This window comes from Macrobrachium rosenbergii, chromosome 41 (assembly GCF_040412425.1).
Source record: "Macrobrachium rosenbergii isolate ZJJX-2024 chromosome 41, ASM4041242v1, whole genome shotgun sequence".
In the NCBI taxonomy this organism is placed as follows: Eukaryota; Metazoa; Arthropoda; class Malacostraca; order Decapoda; family Palaemonidae; genus Macrobrachium; species Macrobrachium rosenbergii.
This window is the reverse complement of record NC_089781.1, coordinates 15,892,881-15,920,554: the sequence shown is the minus strand read 5'-3', so window position 1 is coordinate 15,920,554 and position 27,674 is coordinate 15,892,881. Positions and strand designations below refer to the sequence as shown.

The following is a 27,674-nucleotide window of genomic DNA, read 5'->3' as shown; positions in this document are numbered from 1 at the left end:
TATTCTTTTTGCAGCTTCCTTTTGACCCCTAGCTGCACCTATTCTTTTTGCAGCTTCCTTTTGACCCCTAGCTGCACCTATTCTTTTTGCAGCTTCCTTTTGGCCTCTAGCTGCACCTGCATTTCTTTTTGCAGCTTCCTTTTGACCTCTAGCTGCACCTATTCTTTTTGCAGCTTCCTTTGACCCCTAGCTGCACCTATTCTTTTGCAGCTTCCTTTTGACCCCTAGCTGCACCTATTCTTTTTGCAGCTTCCTTTTTGACCCCTAGCTGTACCTATTCTTTTGCAGCTTCCTTTTGGCCTCTAGCTGCACCTATTCTTTTGCAGCTTCCTTTTGACCACTTGCTGCACCTATTCTATTTTGCAGCTTCTTTTGCCTCTTTGCACCTATTCTTTTGACCTTCCTTTTGACCCCTAGCTGCACCTATTCTTTTTGCCTCTAGCTAGCTTCCTTTTGGCCTCTAGCTGCACCTATTCTTTTTGCAGCTTCCTTTTTGACCTCTAGCTGCACCTATTCTTTTTGCAGCTTCCTTTTGACCCTAGCTGCACCTATTCTATTCTTTTTGCTGCACCTATTCTTTTTGCTTCCTTTTGACCCCTAGCTGCACCTATTCTCTTTGCTTCTTTTGACTAGCTGCACCTTTTTTTGAGCTTCTTTTGACCCTAGCTGCACCTATTCTTTTTTTGCAGCTTCCTTTGACCCCTAGCTGTACCTATTCTTTTTGCAGCTCCCTTTTGACCTATAGCTTCCTTTTGACCCTAGCTGCACCTATTCTTTTTGCAGCTTCCTTTTGACCCCTAGCTGCACCTATTCTTTTTGCAGCTTCCTTTTGACCCCTAGCTGCACCTATTCTTTTTGCAGCTTCCTTTTGACCCCTAGCTGCACCTATTCTTTTTGCAGCTTCCTTTTAGCCTCTAGCTGCACCTATTCTTTTTGCAGCTCCCTTTTGACCCCTAGCTGCACCTATTCTTTTTGCAGCTTCCTTTTGGCCTCTAGCTGCACCTATTCTTTTTGCAGCTTCCTTTTGACCCCTTGCTGCACCTATTCTTGTACTTTGCCACTCTAGTTCTTCATTGGAGGGGTAGGTAGAGCTCTCGGCTAGCACGCTGTTGGTCCAGCGTTCGACTCTCCGACCGGCCAATGAAGAATTATAGGAATTTATTTCTGGTGATAGAAATTCATTTCTCGGATTCCACAATAAGCTGTAGGTCCCGTTGTATTGCTAGGTAACCAGTTGGTTCTTAGCCACGTAAAATAAATCTAATACTTCCGGCCAGCCCTCTCTAGGAGAGCTGTTAATCAGCTCAGTGGTCTGGTTAAACTAAGGTATACTTAACTTTGCCGCTTTAACTGTTACCTATTACTTCTTGGTGCAAGCGTGGGTTTTTCTCCAAGTTCCACCTATAGGTCCTTGTGCTTCATATCCTTCACTTTCTGGATCTCTCTATCTTGCCGTCCAACCACTCCAACTCCGTCTTTTCACTGTCTTGAGCGCTGGATGGCTGAAAGCGCCCCAGTGCTTGGCCTGGCAGCAGAGAATTTCCTAAAAACAGTCAAATCAATCCACTTTGTTCCTAAGATTAATCAGCCTCTCTTTCAAATCTCAGCCATTTTGCTCTCCATTCCTCGACCATTAATCACTTCATACATTCATACAATCATGCATTCATATAGTCATACAATCATACATTCATACAGTCATACAATCATGCATTCATACAGTTACACATTCATACAGTCATACATTCATACAGTCATACAATCATGCATTCATACAGTCATACAATCATACATTCATACAGTCATACATTCATACACTTGTACAGTCATACAATCATACATTCATACAGTCATACATTCACATAGCCATAAAGTCATACATTCACATAGTCATACATTCATACACTCATACAGTCATACATTCACATAGTCATACATTCATACACATACAGTCGTACAATCATACATTCATATAGTCATACATTCATACACTCGTGCAGTCATACAATCATACATTCATATGGTCATACATTCATACACATACACTCATACAATCATAAATTCATATAGTCATGCATCCGTACATTCGTCTGAGACCCTTCAGGTAGACAGGAGAAATGAAACCGGTTACTTAAAATTCATGTCTTCGTCTTGTGCTGGTTCAGTAGACATATTTGGGCACTGAAGGGCCGTTGGTTACTTTAAATTAAAGTAACTACGAAGGCTGCCTGTAACTATGGCAAGGAGTGGAAAGGATTAGGAGACTCTGTGTGGACCACCGGACGCTTATATTGTAGAGTTCAGTAACCCCGCGTCTTCTTAAAATCGTCAGTCTTTTCACCATAAAAAGAAATAAAAAAAATATATTTTTTTGTTACTTTCATCAAGCAAATTATCAGACTAGAACAGTGTTTCTCAACTTGGAGGTCGTCAGCAATTTCCAAGGGGGACAAGAGCCCTAGGGAAAAATTAAAAATTCTAATTATATTCGTTATTCTCTTAACAAGAGTCGCTAAGAAGCAGCGTCAAGTATCTCATTAATTCATTCCCAAAAGAATAAACACTCCCCTTCTCTTTCTCTTTTTTTTTTTCCCTTTAAATCTGGGAGGGAATTTTACTCATAGATAAAAGGGCGGGGTCGGCGTGGAGGGGAGGACCAACTCTTAAGGGCCCCATAGACGTTACGATCGCCGGATCCGGCCGTCTGAACCGGAAGTAAACCTCACTGTCTATAGTGTTCTCCTCCGACCAAAAGTGGGCGGAATCCGTCGGCCTCTCCGACCAACTCGCAACCTGCCGTTGCCAGTTTCGTGGCTTCCGTTTTAGTTCAGGTGGCCCGAAGCCTCCACGACTATGGCGTGATCTCGAGATTTACTTCAGTTTCAACCAGACGCTGAAAAGGTAACATGGCAGCTACGTCGGCAGATGAGTTCTCGGAGGAGTTTATTGAACGTCGTAGGAAAGCGAAATGAGGCTTATGATAAACTAGTTTGAAAATTACAGGAGAAGAATGCAATATATATATATATATATATATATATATATATATATATATATATATATATATATATATATATATATATATATATATATATATATATATATACATGGTTGAAGAAGAGAAATGAATGATCTCACGCTTATTTATTTAATGAATTGAAACTTGACCCTGGTGACTGGTTTAATTACCGGAGAATGGACGAGGAGACCGACATGGAATTATTATATATGGTTTCCCCCTTCTAGATAAAAACACACTTGTACGAGACAACCAATATCACTGTACGAAAGGTTGCTGGCCGCACTTCGCTTCGGCGCCAGTAGTCGTTCCTTGGGGCATATAATCCCAGAGACATGTAAAGCAATTATTCAAGTGATGCAACACGAGTTTACAAAGGTAAAAAGTGACTATGTTGCATACACAGCATCTTGCATAGTCTAGTGGTGTATAGTTAGTATACAGTAGGTCTATGATCCGTTAAAGCAGAATAGGCCCTTAAACCTATTTTTCTGTAGCCAAGTAAGAGTAAAATTTTCAACTTTTTTTGTACACAACATTTTTAATTTATAGAAGGAAATTTAAAACATTGTTGAAAACATTATTATCATAAACTTTTATTTTATGTACGGAAAACAACAATGCAGTTTAAACAATAGTACTAATACATACATACATACATACACACACTCTCTCTCTCTCTCTCTCTCTCTCTCTCTCACACACACACACACATATATGTGTGCGTGTGTGAGACTGTGTGTGCATGTATGTATGTATGTTTGTTTAAATTGTTTAAATTGCATTGTTGTTTTCCGTACATAAAATAAAAGTTTATGATGATAATGTTTTCAATAATATTTCAATATTCCTTCTATAAATTAAAAATGTGTACAAAAAAGTTGAAAATTTTACTCTTACTTGGTTACAGAAACGTAGGTTTAAGGGCCTATTCTGCTTTAACGGATCATAGACCTACGTATACTAACCTATATACCACTAGACTATGCAAGATGCTGTGTATGCAACATGGTTACTTTTTACCTTTGTAAACTCGTGTTGCATAACTTGAATAATTGCTTTACATGTCTCTGGGATTATATGCCCCAAGGAGCGATTAGTGGCTCGGAAGGGAAGTGAGTCCTGCAACCTCTCGTACAGTGATATTGGTTGTCTCGTACAAGTGTGCTTTTATGGTCTGCTCGTCCATTCTCGGGTAGTTAAACCAGCCACCAGGGTGGAGTTTCAATTCATTAATAAACAATCGTGGGATAATTCGTTTCTCTTCTTCAACCATAGTTTAATCCAGGTTCTCCTTTTTTCGCTGGGGTTTACCAATTTCTGCTGCAAGAGCGCAGTCTATATTGTCATCACTAAGCGGAGCTGACACGTCTGCCCTCGACCAGGTTTCGGCAAACTGAAGTGAATCCGAACGTCTATGGGCACAGCGGATACCGGAGTTAGAACGGAACCTGATCCGCCGGTCGTATCGTCTATGGGGCCCTTTAGAGGGGCGTGGTAATAAAAAAGGTTAAGAACCGCTGGACTAGAATGTTTTTAATCAGTACAATTTAACCTTTTTTTATGCTTAAAATCTTCAGCGTACAGTATTTACATTATCTTAATAATCACCAGAATAAATTAACAACTAAATTCTGTCAGTCTCTGCAATTACTGTCGTACGCCTTAATAACAGAAATATATGCATTTTTACATCACTGTTGATGTATTATTTCGTAAAACATTATGTATGAAAGTTTCACAGAAGGCCACTTTCGTTTTTGCCAGTTTATTTCCATATGTGACCAAACTAGGGCCAAATGTCAACAGTCCCATAAGGCCTCCTTACCACAATCCTGTTTAGAAATTCTATAGCGATTTCATTAGTACTTATCCTCGGTATTTACAAGCAATTACGATTATTCCCTTTATCGTTATTGGTTTCTAATCAAGAGATCGAGCGGTTGGCTTCCCGTTGTGCTCCGCCGCTTGTGAATAATGAGGCATCTGTGTCGAATGAAAGTGGAATAAAAAAAAAAAAGTTCTTCCTATCTAGAGCGGTGACCAGATTCGCTGAACAGCTGCAACAATATGCAGTGATTGTACCTCGCTTTCGAACTTCTCAGTTCCAGGGGTCCTTTATTCCTCACAGTTGGACTGCGGAACAGCCTAACAGAGGATGTCGTGCAGTTGGAACTTCGGAAGTTCTAGCGAAGATGCAATGCATTACCACCCTAATGCCATTCTACTTTTATCTTAATGATTTACTGACATTTGTATCTGTTTATTCGTTATTTTGTTAATTTATTTTTTCTTCTTTTTAATAAGTGCTCTCCTCTTTCTGTATTTCCCATTACCTTCTGTTGCATCTTTCTAATGAACACCATAATATTCTTTGGAAGCTTTAAGTTCAAGTCAGTGGTCCCTGTGGTGGGCTTGTTCCTTGTGAATAGGGTTCATCTTCTGAATAATAATAATAATAATAATAATAATAATAATAATAATAATAATAATAATAATAATAATAATAATAATATTATTATTATTACTATTACTATTATTATTATTATTATTATTATTATTATTATTATTATTATTATTATTATTATTATTATTATTCAGAAGATGAACCCTATTCACATGGAACAAGCCCACCACAGGGGCCATTGACTTGAAATTCAAGCTTCCAAAGACTATGGTGTTCATTAGAAAGAAGTAACAGAAGGTAACAGGATATACAGAAACGAGATCAGTTATCAGCAAAGAAAAAAAAGAAAAGAAAAATAAATAAATAAATTAACAGATTAAAAAGTAACGAAAATAAAATGTGAGTAAATCACCAAAATGCAACCAATACGGAAGCTGTACTCTCTAACCCTCACTAACCAGTTCTTGAAATAAAAAAAACAAAACAAAAACAAAAAAATCATAATGTGAAAGAAACTGTGTACTATAACCGGTTCAGCCAGCGGTCGTCTGATAAGTTCTCAGAAATCCTTGAGTATTTTTTACTTTATTATTTTTTCTGGGGGGGACAGAAATGATGAAGCCCTTATGCAAGGTACGGGCAAAATACCTGGTATGATTAAGGTAGCGTGAAGTAGTGTGCACCGCGGGATCGAGACGAAGAGTGAGTGAAGAAAAGAAACGTTTCTTTTATCCTTCCTTATTTACATTCACAGTTGATTCTTGTTTCCCTTTTCCTGTGGAAGTTTCCCTGAGGATATCGTATAATCGGGACCTCAAAAGTTCAGGCGAAGATGCAATGCATTACTATCCTAATATAATTCTCCTTGTATTTTAATAATTTACTTACATTTTTTCTATTTATTTATTAATTTTTTAACTTAATTTCTTTAATAATCGATCTCTTCTTTCTGTATTTCCTTCTGTCTCCTGTTACTATTCTTTAGAAGATTGAATTTCAAGTCGGTGGTCCTTGTTGGCTTGTTCCATATGAATAGGGTTAGCCTTCTGAATAGTAACAATAATTATGAATACGGTACTCCACAAAAAAAGTACATAAGCATTGTTGACAGTGGTGATGGTTGGGAGAATTAGCAACGACAATTAGAAGCAGCGTTCTGGTATTATTTGCTTTTGTGTTCTTTCGGTCGCCTTTTAAACATTTCAAAAGTCATTTATTTTTTATTAAAACTTTTTGTTATGTTGGTCGTATAATAATAATAATAATAATAATAATAATAATAATAATAATAATAATAATAATAATAATAATAATAATTGTCTCCTTAAATGTATGGTTGCATCAGCGGAATTTGATTTATCGTAAAGTTCGTGCTGGTTTCGACGATAAAAATTGAACGTAGACAGTTGATTGCCTGGTGTCCTTTCTAAAATAGGACAGAAATTGTGGACTACTGCTTTTGAGATTTTCCTTACATATTACTTGAGTTGTACCGGAGGTGTGATTGAACTCTTGAAGCCCTGTGTGTGCTTTAGATAGTTCAGAAGTAGAGTAACTGATAAGTTATATAAGATATATATGTATGTATATATATATATATATATATATATATATATATATATATATATATATATATATATATATATATATATATATATATATAAATATATATATAGTATCTTTTCGGCATCCGTCAAATTGTTATGGCCTCCATGGTATCTTTTTCAGCATTTCCGTCATTGAAAAAGATACCTAATATAGCTTACCTAAAAATGATCTTTTTCAATCAATTTATATATATATATATTATATATATATATATATATATATATATATATATATATATATATATATATATATATATATATATATATATATATATATATATATATATATATAATTGAAATCTATCCTACATACAGATAAATTTTAAAAAGAGAATATAACCATTGCCTATTAGCGTAGGTATTGTGACGTCAGTTTACAGAATTTAATCAGTCGTTTAGTCAATCTGAAATACACTTCTGAACGCGTCTGTCACGAGAGACACTTGGGGAAAATCGGTTGGGTGGTTGATCTAAATAAAGTAGGTTATATGTCAGCACAGGCCTTAGCTGCAGGGTGATAAGGGGATGTACGAAAACTGATGGGGACCTCTAGACACTGACGAACCAGTCTGACCTAGCTTCTTCCAACCAATCCTGTCCTCTTGATGTATATTTGAATGGAATGGAATGGAATGGAATATAGAGTTTAGGCCAAAGGCCAAGCACTGGGACCTATGAGGTCATTCAGCGATGAAAAGGAAATTGAGAGTAGGTAGGTTTGAAAGGTGTGACTGGAGGAAAACCTCAAAGCAGTTGTACTATGAAATAATCGTTAGCAGAGGGTGGATAGCAAGATGGAATAAACATAATATGAATGGAGGTACAGTAAAAGGAATGAACGTTACAAAGTACCTTTAGTAATGCCTGAGGTTCAAATATACATAATGCCTGAAGGAAATCAATCGTTTTCACAAATGTGGTTCGCAATATTTTCTTTGCAGCGTCTCTAACTGCAACCCCTTTCATTCCTTTTACTGAACTTCCATTCATATTCCCTTTCTTCCATCTTGCTATCCATCCTCTAGTAACAATTGTTTCATAGTGCAACTGCGAGGTTTTCCTCCTGTTACACCTTTCAAACCTCTCTACTCTCAATTTCCCTTTCAGCGTTGAATGACCTCATAGGTCCCAGAGATAGGCCTTTGTCCTAAATACAATATTCTATTTCTGTTCTATTTTGGTTATAATAATATACAACACACTTGTTCTCTAAGGGTTATAAAGTTATAATTTTAGGAAGATTTCTTCATAAATTCTCCTTTAGCTGTGTCGGAGGCTACTTTGACAAAATTTGTCTAGTTATTTCTACTCATATTTCCGTCGACATTTATTATTATTATTATTATTATTATTATTATTATTATTATTATTATTATTATTATTCAGAAGATAAACCCCTATTCATATAGAACAACACCACAGGGGCCACTAACTTAAAAATTCAATGTTCCAAAGAAATTGCGTTCATTTGAAAGAATCTACAGAAGATAACTAACAATACAGATAGAAGAGATCAGTTATTGAAAAAAAAAGATAAATTAATAAATAAATTTAAATAAATTGAAACATGAATACACTAGTAAAACACAAGATGAATTGTATAATTGTAGTGATGCATCGCATCTCCGCTTGAACTGTCGAGGTTCTAATTGCACAACATCTAGCAACATTTACTGATTATAGAAGTGTGAGCAAAGACGTCTAAACGTACCGCAGACTCAGTTGCAAACGTTCGTCTTCACATGAAACTGGTCGTGTGAGAAACCCCGGGTTAAAGCAGCCCACACCACACCCATGGTGGATCTTTATCGCTGGGGCGTTTCGAGGCCGCTTATACAACTGGTGTGTATGATTTGACTCGATGTCTGAGCATCGCCCTGTTAAGACCAAGGACCTTGGGTAAGACAGTACGTTCAGGAGATGTTTTCCTGAAGTTCCATGTGGCTGGTAAGACTGTACGTTCAGGAGATGGTATTTTTCTTATAGTTCCATGTGGCTGGTAAGACTGAACGTTCAGGAGACTGTGTTTTTCTGGAATTTCCATGTGGCTGGTAAGACTGTACGTTCAGGAGATGGTATTTTTCTTAAAGTTCCATGTGGCTGATAAGACTGAACGTTCAGGAGACTGTTTTTCTTGAATTTCCATGTGTCTGGTAAGAATATACATTCAGGACACGGTGTTTATCTTGAAGTTCCATGTGACCTGTAAGACTGCATGTTCAGAAGACGGTGTTTTTCCTGAAGTTCTATGTGACTGGTGAAACTATAAGTTCACGAGACAGTGTTTTCTTGAAGTTCCATGTGGCTGGTAAGACTGTACGTTCAGGAGACTGTGTTTTTCTTGTGGTTTCATGTGACTGGTAAGACTGAACATTCAGGAGACTGTTTTTCTTGAAGTTGCATGTGACTGGTAAGACTGAACATTCAGGAGACAGTGTTTTTCTTGGAGTTTCATGTGGCTGGTAAGACTGTACATTCAGGAAGCGGTGTTTTTCTTCACGTCCCATGTGGCTGGTAAGACTGCACGTTCAGGAGACTGTGTTTTTCTTGAAGTTCCATGTGACTGGTAAAACTATAAGTTCACGAGACAGTTTTTCTCTTGAAGTTGCATATGGCTGGTAAGACTGTACGTTCAGGAGATGGTGTTTTTCTTAAAGTTCCATGTGGCTGGTAAGACTGTACATTCAGGAAACGTTTTTCTTGAAGTTCCGTATGGCTGGTAAGACTATAAGTTCAGGAGACAGTGTTTTTCTTGAAGTTCCATGTGGCTGCTAAGACTGTACGTTCAGGAAACGTTGTTTTCCTTGAAGTTCCATGTGGCTGCTAAGACTGTACGTTCAGGAAACGTTGTTTTTCTTGAAGTTCCATGTGGCTGGTAAGACTGTACGTTCAGGAAACGTTGTTCTTCTTGAAGTTCCGTGTGGGTGGTGAGACTGTACGTTCAGGAAACGTTGTTTTTCTTGAAGTTCCATGTGGCTGGTAAGACTGCATGCTCAGGAAACGTTGTTTTTCTTGAAGTTCCGTGTGGCTGGTAAGACTGTACGTTCAGGAAACGGTGTTTTTCTTCAAGTTCCATGTGGCTGGTAAGACTGAACGTTCAGGAGACAGTGTTTTTCTTCAAGTTCCACGTGGCTGGTAAGGCTGTACATTCAGGAGACTGTTTTTCTTGAAGTTGCATGTGGCTGGTAAGATTGTAGGTTCAGAAGACGGTGTTTTTCTTGAATTTCCATGTGGCTGGTAAGACTGTACGTTCAGGAAACTTTGTTTTTCTTGAAGTTCCATGTGGCTGCTAAGACTGTACGTTCAGGAGACGGTGTTTTTCCTGAAGTTCCATGTTGCTGGTAAGACTGAACGTTCAGGAGACAGTGTTTTTTTTTAAGTTCCATGTGGCTGGTAAGACTGAAAGTTCAGGAGACAGTGTTTTTCTCCAAGTTCCATGTGGCTGGTAAGACTGTACATTCAGGAGACTGTGTTTTTCTTGAAGTCCCGTGTGGTTGGTAAGACTGTATGTTCAGCTGACGGTGTTTTTCTTGAAATTCCATGTGACTGGTAAGACTGTACGATCAGCAGGCGATGTTTTTCTTGAAATTCCATGTGGCTGGTAAGACTGTGCGTTCAGGAGGCTGTATTTTTCCTGAAGTTGCATGTGGCTGGTAAGACTGTACATTCCGCGTAGCTGGTAAGACAGTACATTCAGGAGACAGTGTTTTTCTTGAAGTTGCATGTGGCTGATAAGACTGTGCATTCAGGAGACTGTGTTTTCCTTGAAGTTGCATGTGGCTGGTAAGACTGTACGATCAGGAGGCAATGTTTTTCTTGAAGTTCCATGTGGCTGGTAAGACTGTACGTTCAGAAGACGGTGGTTTTCCTGAAGTTCCATGTGGCTAGTAAGACTGTACATTCAGGAGACGGTGTTTTTCTTGAAGTTTCATGTGGCTGGTAAGACTGAACGTTCAGGAGACGGTGTTTTTCCTGAAGTTCCATGTGGCTGGTAAGACTGAACGTTCAGGAGACGTTGTTTTTGTTGAAGTTCCATGTGCTGGTTGGTAAGACTGTACATTCAGGAGACTGTTTTTCTTGACATTCCATGTGGTTCGTAAGACTGTACGATCAGGAGAAGGTGTTTGTCTTGAAGTTCCATGTGGCTGGTAAGACTGTGCATTCAGAAGGCTGTATTTTTCCTGCAGTTGCATGTGGCTGGTAAGACTGTACATTCAGGAGACTGTGTTTTTCCTGAAGTTCCATGTGGCTGGTAAGACTGTACAATCAGGAGACGGTGTTTTTCCTGAAGTTGCATGTGGCTGGTAAGACTGTACATTCAGGAGACAGTGTTTTTCTTGAAGTTCCATGTGGCTGGTAAGACTGAACGTTCAGGAGGTGGTGTTTGTCTTGAAGTTCCATGTGGCTGGTAAGGCTGAACATTCGTGACACTGTTTTTCCTGAAGTTCTATGTGGCTGGCAAGACTGTACGTTCAGGAAGCGGTGTTTTTCTTGACGTTCCATTTGGCTGGTAAGACTGTATGTACAAGAGACTGTTTTTTTTTGAAGTTCTATGTGGCTGGTAGGACTGAACGTTCAGGAGACAGTGTTTTTCCTGAAGTTCCATGTGGCTGGTAAGACTGTACATTCAGGAGACTGTGTTTTTCTTGAAGTTCCATGTGGCTGGGAAGACTACGTTCAGGAGACTGTGTTTTTCTTGAAGTTCCATGTGGCTGGTAAGACCGCACGTTCAGGAGAATGTTTTTTCTTGAAGTTTCATGTGGCTGGTAAGACTGTACATTCAGGAGACTGTGTTTTTCTTGAAGTTCCATGTGGCTGGCAAGACTACGTTGAAGAGACGGTGTTTTTCTTGAAGTACCATGTGTCTGGTAAGACTGTACGTTCAGGAGACATTGTTTTTCTTGAAGTTCCATGTGGCTGGCAAGACTACGTTCAAAAGACAATGTTTTTCTTGAAGTTCCAAGTGACTGGTAAGACTGTACGTTCAGGAGACGGTGTTTTTCCTGCAGTTCCATGTGGCTGGTAAGACTGTACGTTCAGGAGACGGTGTTTTTCCTGAAGTTTCATGTGGCTGGTAAGACTGTACGTTCAGGAGGCGGTGTTTTTCTTAAAGTTCCATGTGGCTGTTAAGTCTGAACGTTCAGGAGACTGTGTTTTCCCTTTAGTTCCAGGTGGCTGGCAAGACTGTACGTTCAGGAGAGTGATTTTTTCTTGAAGTTCCATGTGTTTGGTAAGAATGAATGTTCAGGAGACGGTGTTTTTCATGAAGTTCCATGTGGCTGGTAAGAATGTACGTTCAGGAGACTGTGTTTTTCTTGACGTTCCATGTGGCTGGTAAGACTGAACGTTCAGGAGACTATGTTTTTCCTGAAGTTCCATGTGGCTGGCAAGACTGCGTTCAAAAGACAATGTTCTTCTTGAAGTTCCAAGTGACTGGTAAGACTGTACGTTCACGAGAAGGTGCTTTTCTTGATGTTTCATGTGGTATTAATCTTAGTTTTGTGCTTTGGGCTGAACTGGATGTGATTTAGGGTCGTAACTGTAGTAATTTGTATGTATTTTTCACCATGGACTGGTAGTATTTCCCTATGTAATCTTGTATTTTAGGATGAACGCAATAAAGTTGTATAATTCGCAGGACTGGGGGAAAACGTCCGAAAGTTAAAGTTAACAGCACAGTAGGAAAGTTTCCGTTTTTCATTGATCTTTAGTTTTCTGAACTATTGTGCCGGCGTTGTCTGTCCGTCCGCACTTTTTTCTGTCCGTCCTCAGATCTTAAAAACTAATGAGGTAGCAAATTGGTATGTTGATCATCCACCCTCCAATCATCAAACATACCAAATTGCAGTCTTCTAACCTCAGTAGTTTTTATTTCATTTAAATTTAAAGTTAGCCATAATCGTGCTTCTGGCAACGATATAGGCTAGGCCACCACCGGGCCGTGGTTCAAGTTTCATGGGCCGCGGCTCATACAGCATTATACCGAGACCACCGAAAGAAAGATCTATTTTTGGTGGCCTTGTTTATACGCTGTAGCGGATGTACAGAAAACTGGATTTTGCCGAAGTTTCTTCGGCGCACATTTTACATATCTTTTTTTTTCAACAAGGGCGGGTAGCGTTCCGCCATGTAATCTTGTATTTAAAGATGGACACATTAAAGTTGTATAATTCTCAGGACTGGCGGAAAATATTCGAAAGTTAAAGTTAACAGCCCAGTAGGAAAGTTTCCTTTTTTCATTGATTTTTATTTAGTGTTTTCGTTTATAAATGCAAAGATAACATAACATACACTATTCTAATTCCACGATTTTCATACCCTATCAATTTCACCTCTCCTGACAAAAATTACTGTTGTGACGAAAATTTCTCTGTCAAATCAGTTTTACTCCATATCTTTTCGTATCTTGGCTGATATATTAAATATATTAAATGACTCAGTTTACTAAACATTACACTTTGAGTGCATTCCATATTGTAAAACGAAAAAGCATTAAATTAATTTCATTTTCCAACTTGACCACTTACATAATGCAGCCAGTTTACTAAACATTGTACTTGAGTGCATTACATACTGTAAAAACCAAAAAAATATTAAGTAAATTTCATTTTCCAACTTGACCACTTAACGTAATGCAGTGAAGAACGAATTTAAAATCGAGATGGGAAACTGACTTTATAAATTCTCACGAGTAAGCCCTTGACTCAGAAGCTCTAATTGAGTGAAACAGTATTCTTATAATTAGTTTCATCTTCATAGAAAGGAACACAGCAATTTTCCATTATAATTCAGCTCGTGAAACGACAGTTACTGAGAGATATAGTACAGGTTTTCAGAATTTACCTGACCTGAGAGATGTTCATTGGTATATAATACGAATACTGACAAGTATGAAGAGTTGTTTCATAAAGGTATATTAATAAGAGTTATAAAAGAGATTTAAATCTCAGACAACAACTAATTCCGGGTTATTTGAAGACGACATCACGAAAGAAACTTAAAAATTATAAGTGATCCACATTTTTGGGCGAAAGTGCTCTCAGAAAATTGCTGCTAATATTGACATTACGCATTAATAACGTGAAAATACGAAAATTTCACTGTACAGAAGCATATATTACATATTCAAGGTTAATAATTAATTATTAGTACCTATATTCGATTAAAATTGTATTGATGTCAACATAAAATGTTGTGTACTGTTTATAGTAGTATTCCATAGAATAACGAATATTTACGTTTTCTATGATGTAGGAATAAGCAAATTCGTTTTCTTTGTTTAAACACTTGAAAAGTGAAATAACAATAATATTCTCTCTTTCTCTCTTTCCTAGCTGGTCGCTGTAGGGCGTAAGTGGGTGAAAAGGAAAACCTGTAACAATCATCTGACAATTCGATACTTACGAGGCTAGAGAGAGAGAGAGAGAGAGAGAGAGAGAGAGAGAGAGAGAGAGAGAGAGAGGAACTACCTTAAGACTTCATAACCATATGTAGCCTAAAGGTTAAATAAACCACCTGTCAGCTACGCATTACCTGCCTTCCCTTGTTAGCGGATGTTTTAAGTACTTTTGTTGAGCACCAACTTTAAAGGAGTTAGATACATTAAGTGACATTAATATCAGTCATTTTCATAAGGTACAAGTGATATTTTTTGTATAGTGGTAAAGGTATTCCTTTTTTTTTCTGTTGCAATACGTTGAATTTTGGTTAAAATCTTTCATTGCGAGTTATTTTTAATGAATAATGGGTCAGACCATAAACAGAACTGTATATATATATATATATATATATATATATATATATATATATATATATATATATATAGTTCTGTTTATGGTATGACCCATTATTCATTAAAAAATAACTCGCAATGAAAGATTTTAACCAAAATTCGCGTATTGCAACAGAAACAAAGGAATATACCTTTACCACTATACAAAAAAAGTCACCTGTATCTTATGAAAATGACTGATATTAATGTCACTTATGTGTCTAACTCCTTTCAAGTTGGTACTTAACAAAAGTACTTAAACATCTGCTAACAAGGAAAGGCAGGTAATGCGTAACTGACAATTCGGTATAAAGCCTCAAGGTAGTTCTTCTCTCTCTCTCTCTCTCTCTCTCTCTCTCTCTCTCTCATAGTCTCGTAAGTATTGAATTGTCAGATGACTGTTGAGGGTTTTCCTTTTCACCCAGTTACGTCCTACAGCGACCAGCTAACACACACACACACACACACACACACAACACCATAACACATCAGTCAATCATTTCCCGTGGCACCCACGGCGATGCATAGAGCCTCGATGAACTCACGCCACCACATTCTGTCCTGGGCTAACTCCTCAAGTTCTCCCCAGCACTCGTCTTCTGCTTCCCGCCTCATTGCCCTTAACCAGGTCTCCTCTGGCCTACCTCTACCTCTTCTACCAAGGGCAACCCACCCCGGTGTATCTGGTACTCTTCCCTGTCTTCTGTACACATGGCCTAGCCACTTCCAGCGTGAGAACCTGGCATACTCCTCGAACGGCCGCACCCCCGTTACTTCTCTAATCTGTTATTTGATATCCTGTCCCTCCAGTTAACCCCTAATATTCTCCTGAGTGCCTTATTTTCAAATGCCAAGAATTTATTATCCGAAGTCACTGTACTGTACCATGACTCATGCCCTTAAATCAAAATACTCTTAAACATTACCTTATAAATTTTGATTTTTGTATGCACAGAAAAGTTGCTGTTATTCCAAATATTTTTAAGCATTCCCATTGCCTGATGAGCCTTTTTTAATCTTTCCATAAATTCTGTTCTCAGAGAACCATCCTTATGTAAATAAGTATATAAATATTTAAATTTATCCACTTGCTTTACAACCAAGCCTTCAATTAGACAATCCTGTGCAGTTTCAATATTCATATTCATGAGTTCAGTTTTTCCACAATCAATAACCAAACCATCCTTTCGACTTTCACTCACTAGACAGTCCAACACACTCTGCATCATTTCTGGTCCCTCACAGATCAAAACCATATCATCAGCATAATCCAAGTCAAGAAGTTTCACATTTTCTCCCCAGAGTATACCTGCATCCGTTTCTCTTTTAACCCTTCTCATAACGTAATCCACGACCAATACAAACAACAGAGGGGACAAAATGCCACCCTGAATCACACCAGACTTGGCTTCAGATGGATCACTCAAACACCCATCAACCATCACTTTACAAGATGTGCCCTCATGCATGTTCATGATAACCGTCAAAAACTTTTGCCTCATGATTTTTCCCATAGTCCTTCTCGAAATACTATCAAAGGCCTTTTCAAACTCAACAAAACAAAGACTTAACGGAGTTGTCACTTCATTTGCTTGCTGCATTATAGAGCCTACCTTCTTGCTCGTCAGACTGTTTACAGGGATGCAAATGATGATAATCATAATTAACAAACAGTGAAACTTCCATTCCATTGTTTACAAAATTCAAAATAAACAAATATGAATAATGTACGCATAATATTTTGCTGCTTAAAAGTAAATATTCATGATTGTCACTTCCCATTTTCTTTTCGACGTGTCAAAACATTTAAGGGGGGACGAAAGAAAACGCGAACAAGGTCTTCGAAGAATACTGTATTGCAAGTTTATATTTATTTTAGCTTCCATACAGAGAGTTTATCCTCCCTAAAAGTCCACCAAGCAATAAAAAAAAGATGACTGACAAATATAAACAAATATGAATGAAAAAGAAAGTTGTTGCTCTGTCTACGACCCATTTTCATAATCAATGCAATTGAAGTCATCTCTTTTTTTTTTGCACTGAGGTGACTCACAGGGAATGTGTTAAAATTCAAATAATATTCATAAGTCTAAGTATCGACTGTCATTGTGTGAACTAACTCATTTTGACCAATTCATCAATAGAAGAATTTTATCCGTTTTTTATAGTTTTTGTAGTTCGAACAATTCAAATGTATTGATCAAAGTCTACAGTACCAAAATAATCTTCGATTTACTGTTAAACAGGTTATATGTATACGCTTATTATTATATACACAGATACATATGAATATGTTATACGCGCGTAAGTGAATTTATAAGTGTGTATAGAATGGCAGTTAGAAGAAGTATGTGTATGTATTCACAGATTCATTCAGGCGATGCAACAAGTATGCCATGAATACCGTATGTATAACTTGTATGGTTAGTGAAGAGAAGTGTATATATATATATATATATATATATATATATATATATATATATATATATATATATATATATATATATATATATATACATACATACACGTACGAATTCTTCCTTCAGCTGGTCTTTGGTTCCAATTTCACAATCGGCTTTTGTCGTGAAAAGCGGGAGAGATTAAGTAAAATTTGACTTTAAATGGTCCCATCTATCAATATCTTTGCTCTGCTAGACCCAGTCAAATTTGGAAGTTCTCACTAAGGTCGCTGCAAATATCTTTTGCAGTCTTAAGGCACTGATTGGTTATACAAAATTCATTCTTTTCCTCTCTTCAGATTGTTTGGAATTAGAGAAAAATTGGTTAGGATTATTGGTTAGGTATAATGGTTAGATTGTTAGTAATCACTTCTATGCAGTCTTCTGCTGGCTAGAGTTAACTTGCCTAAGTCACATTGCACCAGCAAACTGTTTGCTGTTTTCCATAACTGCAAAATTTGCTGTCATATGTGTAAATGTGGCTATGTGTTATGTACACACAGATATACCTTACGTCCTGCTCTCTATGTAGGCTTAATGGACTATAGATAATGGTAAAGAAAGGACTCACCTTAGATTAAAGTTGCATCTTTCATCTCACCTGTGAATTCAGCACGTCAGAAGCGAAAATAAAAATTAATGCTATTTGTTGTTGTACTCTATGATGTCCGATTGTGGCCCCAGATCAGATTCTGAAAATCAAACCTTCACACACACCCCCAAACCCCTCCCACCCACCCACCCACCCCAACCCTCTCTTTGCCCATTGCCCTTTCTGCAGGTTTTATGTCACCTCTTTGTTTTTTATTTTGGGGGTCCTCCTGTTGACCCCTCATTTGGCTCATCACACGGGCCCATTTTCATGCATTTGGAGGACCTCCTCTCCACCCTGATTTGGCCCATCTGAAAGGGACATGTTGAACTGATTTTTTCAAGGTGTTTCATTCACTTGGAGGACACCCCTCATTCGGCCCGTCTGAAAGGGACTAATTCCATTGATTTGTTCAAGGTGAATTCCCCTGTGGAGTGATTTTAAACATTACCACGTATTACAGGTCACCTGCCAATTCTCCTTTCCTTCTTTCATTGATACCGTGTTCTCTGCCATACTGTTTAAACAAAGGGTTTGATGATTTCATATTAGTCATAATTGTTTAACCCTTGGTTTCATTTCTTAACGACCAATTGGACGGGCTCAGCCCTACGCCCCTCGTTGTAGATAGAAACCTATTCTATTTCCTCCACATTTCGTCAATGACCATTCGTTTACCCTCCTTCTGAAGCATTAAAACATTCCCTGAAGCCTTGTAACCAACCCTGAAATCACTCGAACCACGGTATAGTCACCCCGTCACATCCATCTCCTAAGCGTTGAGCTGTTCCTCCAGCATTGCCAAGTCGTCGTCGAGGTCAGGGGACCTCGGTCTCACTTCCCCGGGAATGTTCGACTTATCGGGGTCTGGAGACTTCCCCATATAACTGTCTAGGCGATGGTCCAGGGCGTCCAGCTGCTGGTCGGAGTTTTCGTCGATTTGGCCCTCCGCGCCGACGGCGGCGCCGTCCTGCCCGGCGTGTAGCTCGTCGCTGTGGGGATAAAGTGGTCCAGAGGTTAGGCTAAGACCCAGGGGTTCAGCATTTGTTCAAAAAATCCGCATGGCCAACAAGTGATCACTGCACCGAATTCGTAAGCAAAAATCTCACATATCCTTGATAAAAAAAAAAAAAATTGCATTAAACTCTTTCTAATGACATCGTCTGACCAAAAGGACCATTTCACAGAGCACATTAAAATAAAATATCGAAGACTCACTGGAACAAATAAAACATTTGATTCGCTCAAGTTGAAATTAAGTTATATACCTTGATTCTAAGTCCCATAAAAGTTCATTAAAGAAATGGCTATATACTTTAACAGGATGGCAATTATGGAGCACGGAACTGACTCCTTTTAAATCGAATCCTATTTTTAGCGTGATTTCTGATTACAGTACACGCCATGGATTTGTAAGTCCTTCTAGTCCTGACCGGTTTTTGCTCTATTTCTTCGTGGTAAAGCCGAAACCGGTCTGAATCTATACCGTGTTTCATTCCACTGTGGTAAACTGTGATATATAATATAAATATAAATAAATAAATAAATGTATATATATATATAAATGTGTGTGTATGTGTATGTGTATGTATATATATATATATATATATATATATATATATATATATATATATATATATATATATATATTTATTATATATATATATATATGTACCCCCAAATCGAAATACTTTGATTTACAATTGAAAATAGGGACTGCATAATTAGAATCTTATTTTACGTAGATTGATATGATTGATGGAAATTCGGCCATAAGGCCAAACACTGGGGTACTCTCAGCCATTCAGAGCTTAAGACAATGAAAATCAGGGAGTTGGAGTGGTTAGACAGCGAGACTGAATGAAGGAAGCGGGAAAGGAGGTAAAGTAAATGGCTAAAAAGTGAGTGTATATCTAGGAGACGAAGGGAAGCTGCAAACAACATTTAGTAATGCCTACAGTGCACCCCCTATGGGGGATTTCATATAGATAATTTATATAGTAATATTACTGCCGATAGGAACACTGGGAAATGAAGTAAAGGGTCTCATTATATGAAGATAAAATTAAGGATCTCATCATGTACAGATAAAATGGAAGATCTCATCATATAGAGATAAAATGAAAGATTTCATCATATAGAGATAAAGTCAAAATTCTCATTATATAAAGATAGAATTAAGGCTTTCGTCATATAGAGATAAAATGAAAGCTTTCTTCATATAGAGATAAAATTCAGGATCTCATCACAAAGAGATAAAATCAGGGATCTCATCATATAGAGATAGAATTCAGGATCTCATCACAAAGAGATAAAATCAAGGGTCTCATCATATAGAGATAAAATTCAGGATCTCATCACAAAGATATAAAATCAAGGGTCTCATCATATGAGATAAAATCAAGGATCTCATCATCTAGGTATAAAATTATGGCTGTCATCATATAGAGATAAAATTAAGGGTCTCATCATACAGAGATAAAATGAAGGATCTCGTCGTATACAGAAAAATTACATCATATAAGTAAAAAAAAAACTGGGAATAGGATCTCATGTCAAAGGATCTCATCTCATACCCGAGTCCTTTGATGTCCCAGACGCGAAGGACGCCCTCAGCATCGGCCGTGTAGAGTTTGTTGTCGCAGACGGCGATGGCGTTGATGCCTTTGTCGGGTCCCTTGAATTCCCTCTTGATGGAGCCGCTCTTGGCGTCGAATCCCCGAGCTACGGCGTCGCCACAGCCCGTGTAAACTGCCAAGAAGAAGAAGAAGAAGGGATGTAAACAAAGAACGCTTCCCGTTTTCTTTAAGAGGTAGAAGTGTATGTCAGACTGTCACAGATGTAAACAATGCTTCCCGTTTTCTTTGTCATATTTTTCTATGCCCATTTTCTCTCACTGAGTGCAAAAATAGTGGTGTTTGGCAAAGGAGAGCTACTGGAATGATTTGAGAACCAACAAAAACATTTTTAGATGTTTCAAATATCACATTGAGAATTAATAAGGCACGGTTTTCAAACTCATATTACTATATATATATATATATATATATATATATATATATATATAGTATATATATATATATACAGTATATATATATATATATATATACTGTATATATATATATATATATATATATATATATATATGTATATATATTTATATATATATATATATATATATATCCATATACATATATATATATAAATAATATATATAAATAATAAATAAAAATATATATATATATATATATATATATATATATATATATATATATACATATACATATATATATATATATATATATATATATATATATATATATATATATATATATATATATATAATATATTAACTTTATCACGTACACAATAGTTCTGTGCGTTAGTAGAATTACTAAAAGGACCTCATTGAAACTGGATGGTATCCAATGGAGTATTTATTCCGAAAAAGTTACAAGCTTTCTTGGACAAACAGTCCACATTATCAAGTATCCGTACGGATACCTGATAATGTGGACTGTTTTTCCAAGAAAGCTTGTAACTTTTTCGGCACGGATACTTGATAATGTGGACTGTTAGATACCATCCAGTTTGAATGAGGTCCTTTTTGTAATATATATATATATATATATATATATATATATATATATATATATATATATATATATATATATATATATATGTGTGTGTGTGTGTGTATGTGTGTGTGTATGTGTGTGTGTGTGTGTGTGTGTGTGTGTGTGTGTGTGTGCGTGCGTGTGTATAGTGTGTGTATGTATAGTGCACGCGTATGTGGGTGTGTGAAGAGAGAGAGAGAGGGGGGGAGGGGTGGTCAAACCTTTATATCCAATTCTGTACATTCTGTCACATCCACGAATCCTACTTACGTATGCCCTCGTGGAACTTGAGACAGGTGACGGAGTGGTAGTGGCCCTTGTATTCTCTGGTACAATCCCCAAATTCCCTAACCCAACACTTGGCGTGTGAATCACTCGAGGCCGAGTACATCAACTTGTTGACGACGGAAAGGCACAAAATATGCCCGTTGTGGCCTTCCAGGACCTGGAAGTATATAGTATTATTATTATTATTATTATTATTATTATTATTATTATTATTATTATTATTATTATTATTATTATTATTATTCAGAAGATGAAATCTATTCATATATTCATATGGAATAAGCTCACAGGGGTTATTGGCTTGAAATTCAAGCTGCCAAAGAATATGGTGTTCATTAGGAGGAAGTAAGAGGAGATAAAGGGAAATACAGAAAGAGATCCCACTCACCTATTAAAAAAGTTTAATTAATAAATTAACAAATAGATAAAAATGTATTGAAATGCAAGGGTAATAGTATTAGGGTAGCAATGCACTGCACCTTTGCCTGAACTTTTGAAGTTCCAATTACACTGTGGAGGAGTGTGGATACAGAATATGTCTTATACGTGGGGGCAGAGGGGGGGGGGGGGGGAAGACAGATTGAATAATTTGCTACGGAGTGATTTTTCAGATTTCTTATATTTTCCGTAAGTACAGCTGCTGATTTTTTTTTTATCTTATACAAAAGATAATATTTTAGCATACTGTCTCTTCATTTAATATGTGACTCAAAAACGGGAAATCATTTTTGGTGGCGGTTTCTATTCGTCAGTTAACTGATATGTCTAACTTTTTTAGGTGACAACAAAACTGATTTAATGTCTTGAAAAAGGTTTATCTTACAGTGTACTTCTCATGCTCTCCTGAAAGACGAATCAAATTTCAGTATGCAAAAGAAGAGAGAGAGAGAGAGAGAGAGAGAGAGAGAGAGAGAGAGAGAGAGAGAGAGAGAGAGAGAGAGAGAGAGGTGGAAATAATCAATTACTAAAAACGAATTCCAAAGTCTGAGAATTTCTGGATTGGTTTTCGAATTCACCATTCTAATCCTTTGCTGAGGAACATAGAGAGAGAGAGAGAGAGAGAGAGAGAGAGAGAGAGAGAGAGAGAGAGAGAGAGAGAGAGAGAGTACGATATTTTCGCATGCAAATAAACGATTGCTAAAAAGAACGGAATGAAAAGGAAACTTAAAGTAAACATTCACTTACTTTCCTGCATTCTCCCGTCTGTATGTTCCAGCATCGGATAGAGTGATCACTGCTTCCAGTGTAGAGCATCTTTCCAGCAGGGTCGGTCGCCATGCATATGATCGGCCCTCTGTGACCTTTAAAGATCTTAGATATGGGAAAAGACAAATCTTAGTCAGGTCTCGAAGACAAGAAACAAGGATTTGTAGCATATGAATTTAATCCTAATAAGATCGTCCTTTGGACTGACTAGCTAAACTTGGTGTCTGATACAACAGGCTGAGATGGTTTCTGATAGCCAGGTTTGCTGGACAGCAGCACCAACATTCATTTAATGTGCCTTGCTGTCTAACTTCTCGGCTCCAGTGGTCCTTCCAGTCCAGCAGTCCTGAGGATGTTGTGTAACTGGAACTTTAGACTGACTAGCTAAATTTGGTACTGATGCAACAGGCTGATATGGTTTTTCATATCTAGATTTGCTGAACATCAGCACCAATATGCATTAAATGTGCCTTGCTGGCTAGCTTCTTAGTTCCAGAGGTCCTTTAATCCTCACACTAGTGCTTTTCTTCGGTATTGACCATTGCCACCGATATGACAGTTTAGAATAGAGAGTAAGAAGTTTTTGTGGAAACGCTTGAATATAACGTCATTCTATAGTGAAAGGCTTCATTTAGAGTTAGACCTATGACAGATCTAATTTGACAGATGTGATCACGAGAAATGCCTATAATAGGAGAGACTGGTAAACACACACACACACACACACACACACAGAGACACACACACACACAGAGAGAGAGAGAGAGAGAGAGAGAGAGAGAGAGAGAGAGAGAGTTAAAATCTAGATAAAGGCAGATGGGCCAATGCCTCGTAGATGGGAAGTTACCATCAACAGAGGACTGTACACATCTCCGAGTCTGTGATTAGGGAAGGACAAATAAGGGGTTTGGATATTACATATTACATTTACACTTAATATCCTTTTAGTTTTATCCAGGGATATATTCCTTATGTTATTCTGTTCAGAAAAAAAAATGAATTCAGGAACTCTCAAAAACCAAAATTAACCAAAAGAGAGACACCATCCGACTATGATCTTTGATAATTTTTTGTAGATTACGTTCACAAATGCTGAAAGGGAACTGACTTGCCAGGCACATAAAGACAGAGAGAGAGAGAGAGAGAGAGAGAGAGAGAGAGAGAGAGAGAGAGAGAGAGAAACGTGGGGCTTTACGCTAGGGAGACTGAGGCCAGCCAAGAGGAAATAAAGTAGATTAATATAAAACAGAGAGAGAGAGAGAGAGAGAGAGAGAGAGAGAGAGAGAGAGAGAGAGAGAGAGAGAGCATCAGTAAGGCTATGAGACTTCATACTAGGGAAAAAAGTATATGAACAATTCTTTTGCGACTAAAAGCCTGTAATTATAGTATCTCGAATACAGGTTTAAAGAGACAGAGATTCTTACCCTGAGGCACCCCCCCGTGTCGAAAGACCACGACCGCGCCTGCGTGTCGCTACTTCCTGTGATGATAATGTCCCCGGGGTTGATGTTCATCCCATCCTCGTCCACGCCGTCTGTGTTCTCCGCCGGGATGAAGATGATGGGGAAAACGGGCTTCAAATGTTCCTTTGAAAAAAGAAGAAGAAGAGGAATTGCGTAGACTCACGAAAAATGGGTTTTGTGGATACGGATGAAAGTTAGAAGTAAACGATATAAAAATTAAAAGTAAACAATATAAAAACGAAAAAGTAATAAATATCAGTCGATGCGTTATTTGAATAGAGGCTTTTTTTTATTAAATATGTATTAAAATCATTATTTCTCTCTCCCGTGATATGTTAATAATTTTGAATTTCTTAATTTTAGGACATATTAGTCCGAATAGGTTTTTCTGGATATTGTCTTCGAAGCGCCATCAATATGCAATCAACTGAGATAAGAATACAGTTAACTTTGTATAAAATACTCTGTCAACAGTATAACAGTCCAAATAACTGTCAAAGCGTTCGAGAACAAACTGTTTACGAAAATATCTCAAATCTCTCTCACCTTGAAAGTCCTGAGACAAACTCTCACGAGAGCATCGTCGTCCAGATCGTAGGCATCGAATAGCCAGGCTTTCGCTGTCTTGTCCGAGGACGTACTGAATATGAAATCCCCAGTGCAGATCACCCGATTCACCTTGGCGGTGTGACCTGCGCGCGCAGGAAGAGACAGACTTGAAATGCAGTTGCAGGCTTAGGGTGAATTTTAGTGCGTTGTTAATTATTTGTTCAGTTTTCCTACTTTACTTCTAAGCTTGTACTATTATTATTATTATTATTATTATTATTATTATTATTATTATTATTATTATTATTCAGATGAACCCTATTCATTGGGAGCAAGTCCACAGGGGCCATTCACTTGAAAAATTCAAGCTTCCAGAGAATATTATGCTGGCCTAAAATGGAAAACTTCAGTATCTGCAAAATTTCCGAAATTGAGATATGCCACCTATTGGGCTCGTGAAACACTTAATACACAAGTTACTGCAGTCTCAGAATGATTCTTCAATGCTTTCCATTAGTTAGTATTTAGGGTGTTCCATTTGCAGTATCTGCAAAATCAGTAGTAAGGCAAGGGAAAACTGCATTATCTACCATTTTTCTCAGTTTTGTATTTTTGCAGGTACTGCAGTCTTCCATTTTAGGGCAGTATGGTGTTCATATGAAAGAAGTAACAGAAGATAATGGGAAATACAGAAAGAAGGTATCACTTTTTAAAAAAAGAAAAAAATAAATTGACAGAAGATAGAAAAAATTTAAGTAAATTATAAAAAAAAGGAGAATCGTATGAGGGTCGTAGAGCATTGCATCTTTGGTTGAACTTCTGAAGTTCTGAAGTATTGTCCGGCAGCTGGCATTCTTCTATCCCACCAATGTCTAAGTTTACTAGAGAAGTTATCTAGTGGAGTAAATTGGGATCATGTCAAGATTATCGAACCCAACATCTCCATGTCAAGAACAGCAAACCCAATGATCCCCATGTAAAGAATGGCCAACCCTTTCCGGTCCGAACCCCAATTCCACATGAGGGGTACTGCTAAACAGTGATTCACCTACACTGTTTCGCCGTGTTTAGTACTTGACGCCGGGGGAGGGGTGTCAAGTGTATGTCGCCTTGTTTAGTACTAGCCCCTGGGGAATCAAATGTCTGGTACCGAAGTGTTCATGTCTAGAACAGCGAACCCGATTATTACCATGTAAAGAATAACAAACCCAATAATCTTTTTGTAAAGAATAGCGAACCCTGCTCCGCGTGGGTTGGCTAATCTTGACACAATCCGGAAAGTGTACCAGAATAGTGGAGGCTACGTAACAAATTTTACCATTTTAAATTCCTTTATCTTAACTTCAGAAAACAATGGAATTTCTATCACATATCACAAAACAAAATAAAACGATTATCATCTAAATGATATTTCCTCGATGGGTTTGAAAGTTTGAAAAAGTTCCCTTTGATTAAACAGCTTTAAAAAAATTACTCCTACCAATCATTTCAACTGCACTGCATTCGATTACGGTGCAAAGATTACTTCATGAATAATATCACGAACTAGTGCGGGTTTGAATCCGTCTTGTGGAAAAAGACTTTCTCTTGTCGTTTCCTCTGGGAATTCACAGTTTTCACATCCAAAATTATTGGGAAAGTCAGGAAGTTAGAAGAACAACGTTCATATGGACATTACACTACATTAAGATGGACATTACAGTACATTAAGATTGTGTGGCTGACCAGAAGAGTTGTGTAGGTTATTTCATTCGAGTTTGTTCCCTTTTACCGTGGATACTGGTCCCTATCTTCTGTTGATAAGAAGTTTAGTGAATAGGTGCTCTACATCCACAGAAATATGTAACCACTTACCAAAGCAATGTCTCATAGAAAACGGGAAGCTGATTGGGGCGTCCGCGGGAGACCACAGGAAAAATTGTTGAGGCAAACCCCTGAATGTGACGTCAAGTGATTTTATCACTAAGCAGGCTTCTGTTGCTGCAAACAGTTTATCTTTTTCTAGCTTCCGATTTAATATTACTCAGTTTGCTAGGAGATTTATCTCGGCTACAACTAAAATGTGGAATAGTTTGCCTAGCGCAACTGTGGAATCTTCTGATCTCCAAATATTTAAGCGAGGAGCAAATTCATTCCTGCTCTCTGCTGCTGCTTCTGACGTCTCCTGAATTTCAGGTGTATCGGTTTTATTTTCTATTCCCTCCTATTTATTGATTTGTTATCTTTTCCAGTAACTCTTTCTCTCTCTCTCTCTCTCTCTCTCTCTCTCTCTCTCTCTCTCTCTGCAGGCTTATTTCCGTTTGGAACCCTCTTGTGTTAGTAGTCTGTTGACTATACATGAGGGTTTTCAGCTTAAGGTTTAAAGAAAAAAGACAGAAAGTTGTTCCAGATGGCACAGGTGTCATTGAGTATTGTCTCATGACAAATGAACAAAGATTCGGCGTATTGTTGAGCAGTAACCTACTTTTCAGGGAAGCCAAAGCCAAATTCAATTATTATTCAAGATTAAAATGCAAGTGTAGCAAACTGAAGGAGGTAATATTCTTATAAACTTTTTCCTAAAACTCGCCTCTCTCTCCGCAAGCAGATTTCCCTCTGGAACCCCTCGAGTTTGTTGTCTGTTGACTCTGTTCAGTGGCGTAGCTGGCATTCCATCAGTTGTTGGGCGGGGGTTGGGGGGGCATGTGGGGTTAAGG

At 37.7% G+C, this 27,674-nt stretch overlaps 2 protein-coding genes across 2 annotated transcripts in view; one reads left to right on the top strand and one right to left on the bottom strand.

The window, feature by feature from the left end:
• LOC136826671 (WD repeat-containing protein 86-like) overlaps positions 1 to 27,674 on the top strand; it is an 88,996-nt gene that overhangs the window by 19,869 nt on the left and 41,453 nt on the right. The gene's annotated exons all lie outside the window — the stretch shown is intronic.
• LOC136826672 (WD repeat-containing protein 86-like) overlaps positions 17,332 to 27,674 on the bottom strand; it is a 26,857-nt gene continuing 16,514 nt past the window's right edge. The window contains exons 4-9 of the mRNA XM_067084030.1: positions 24,976 to 25,121; positions 24,391 to 24,552; positions 22,946 to 23,071; positions 21,743 to 21,917; positions 20,432 to 20,606; positions 17,332 to 18,847 (exon numbers count right to left, since the gene is read on the bottom strand). Of these exons, the coding sequence (XP_066940131.1) occupies positions 18,628 to 18,847; positions 20,432 to 20,606; positions 21,743 to 21,917; positions 22,946 to 23,071; positions 24,391 to 24,552; positions 24,976 to 25,121 (1,004 nt within the window). The 3' untranslated portion in view covers positions 17,332 to 18,627. The remainder of the gene's footprint in view (positions 18,848 to 20,431; positions 20,607 to 21,742; positions 21,918 to 22,945; positions 23,072 to 24,390; positions 24,553 to 24,975; positions 25,122 to 27,674) is intronic.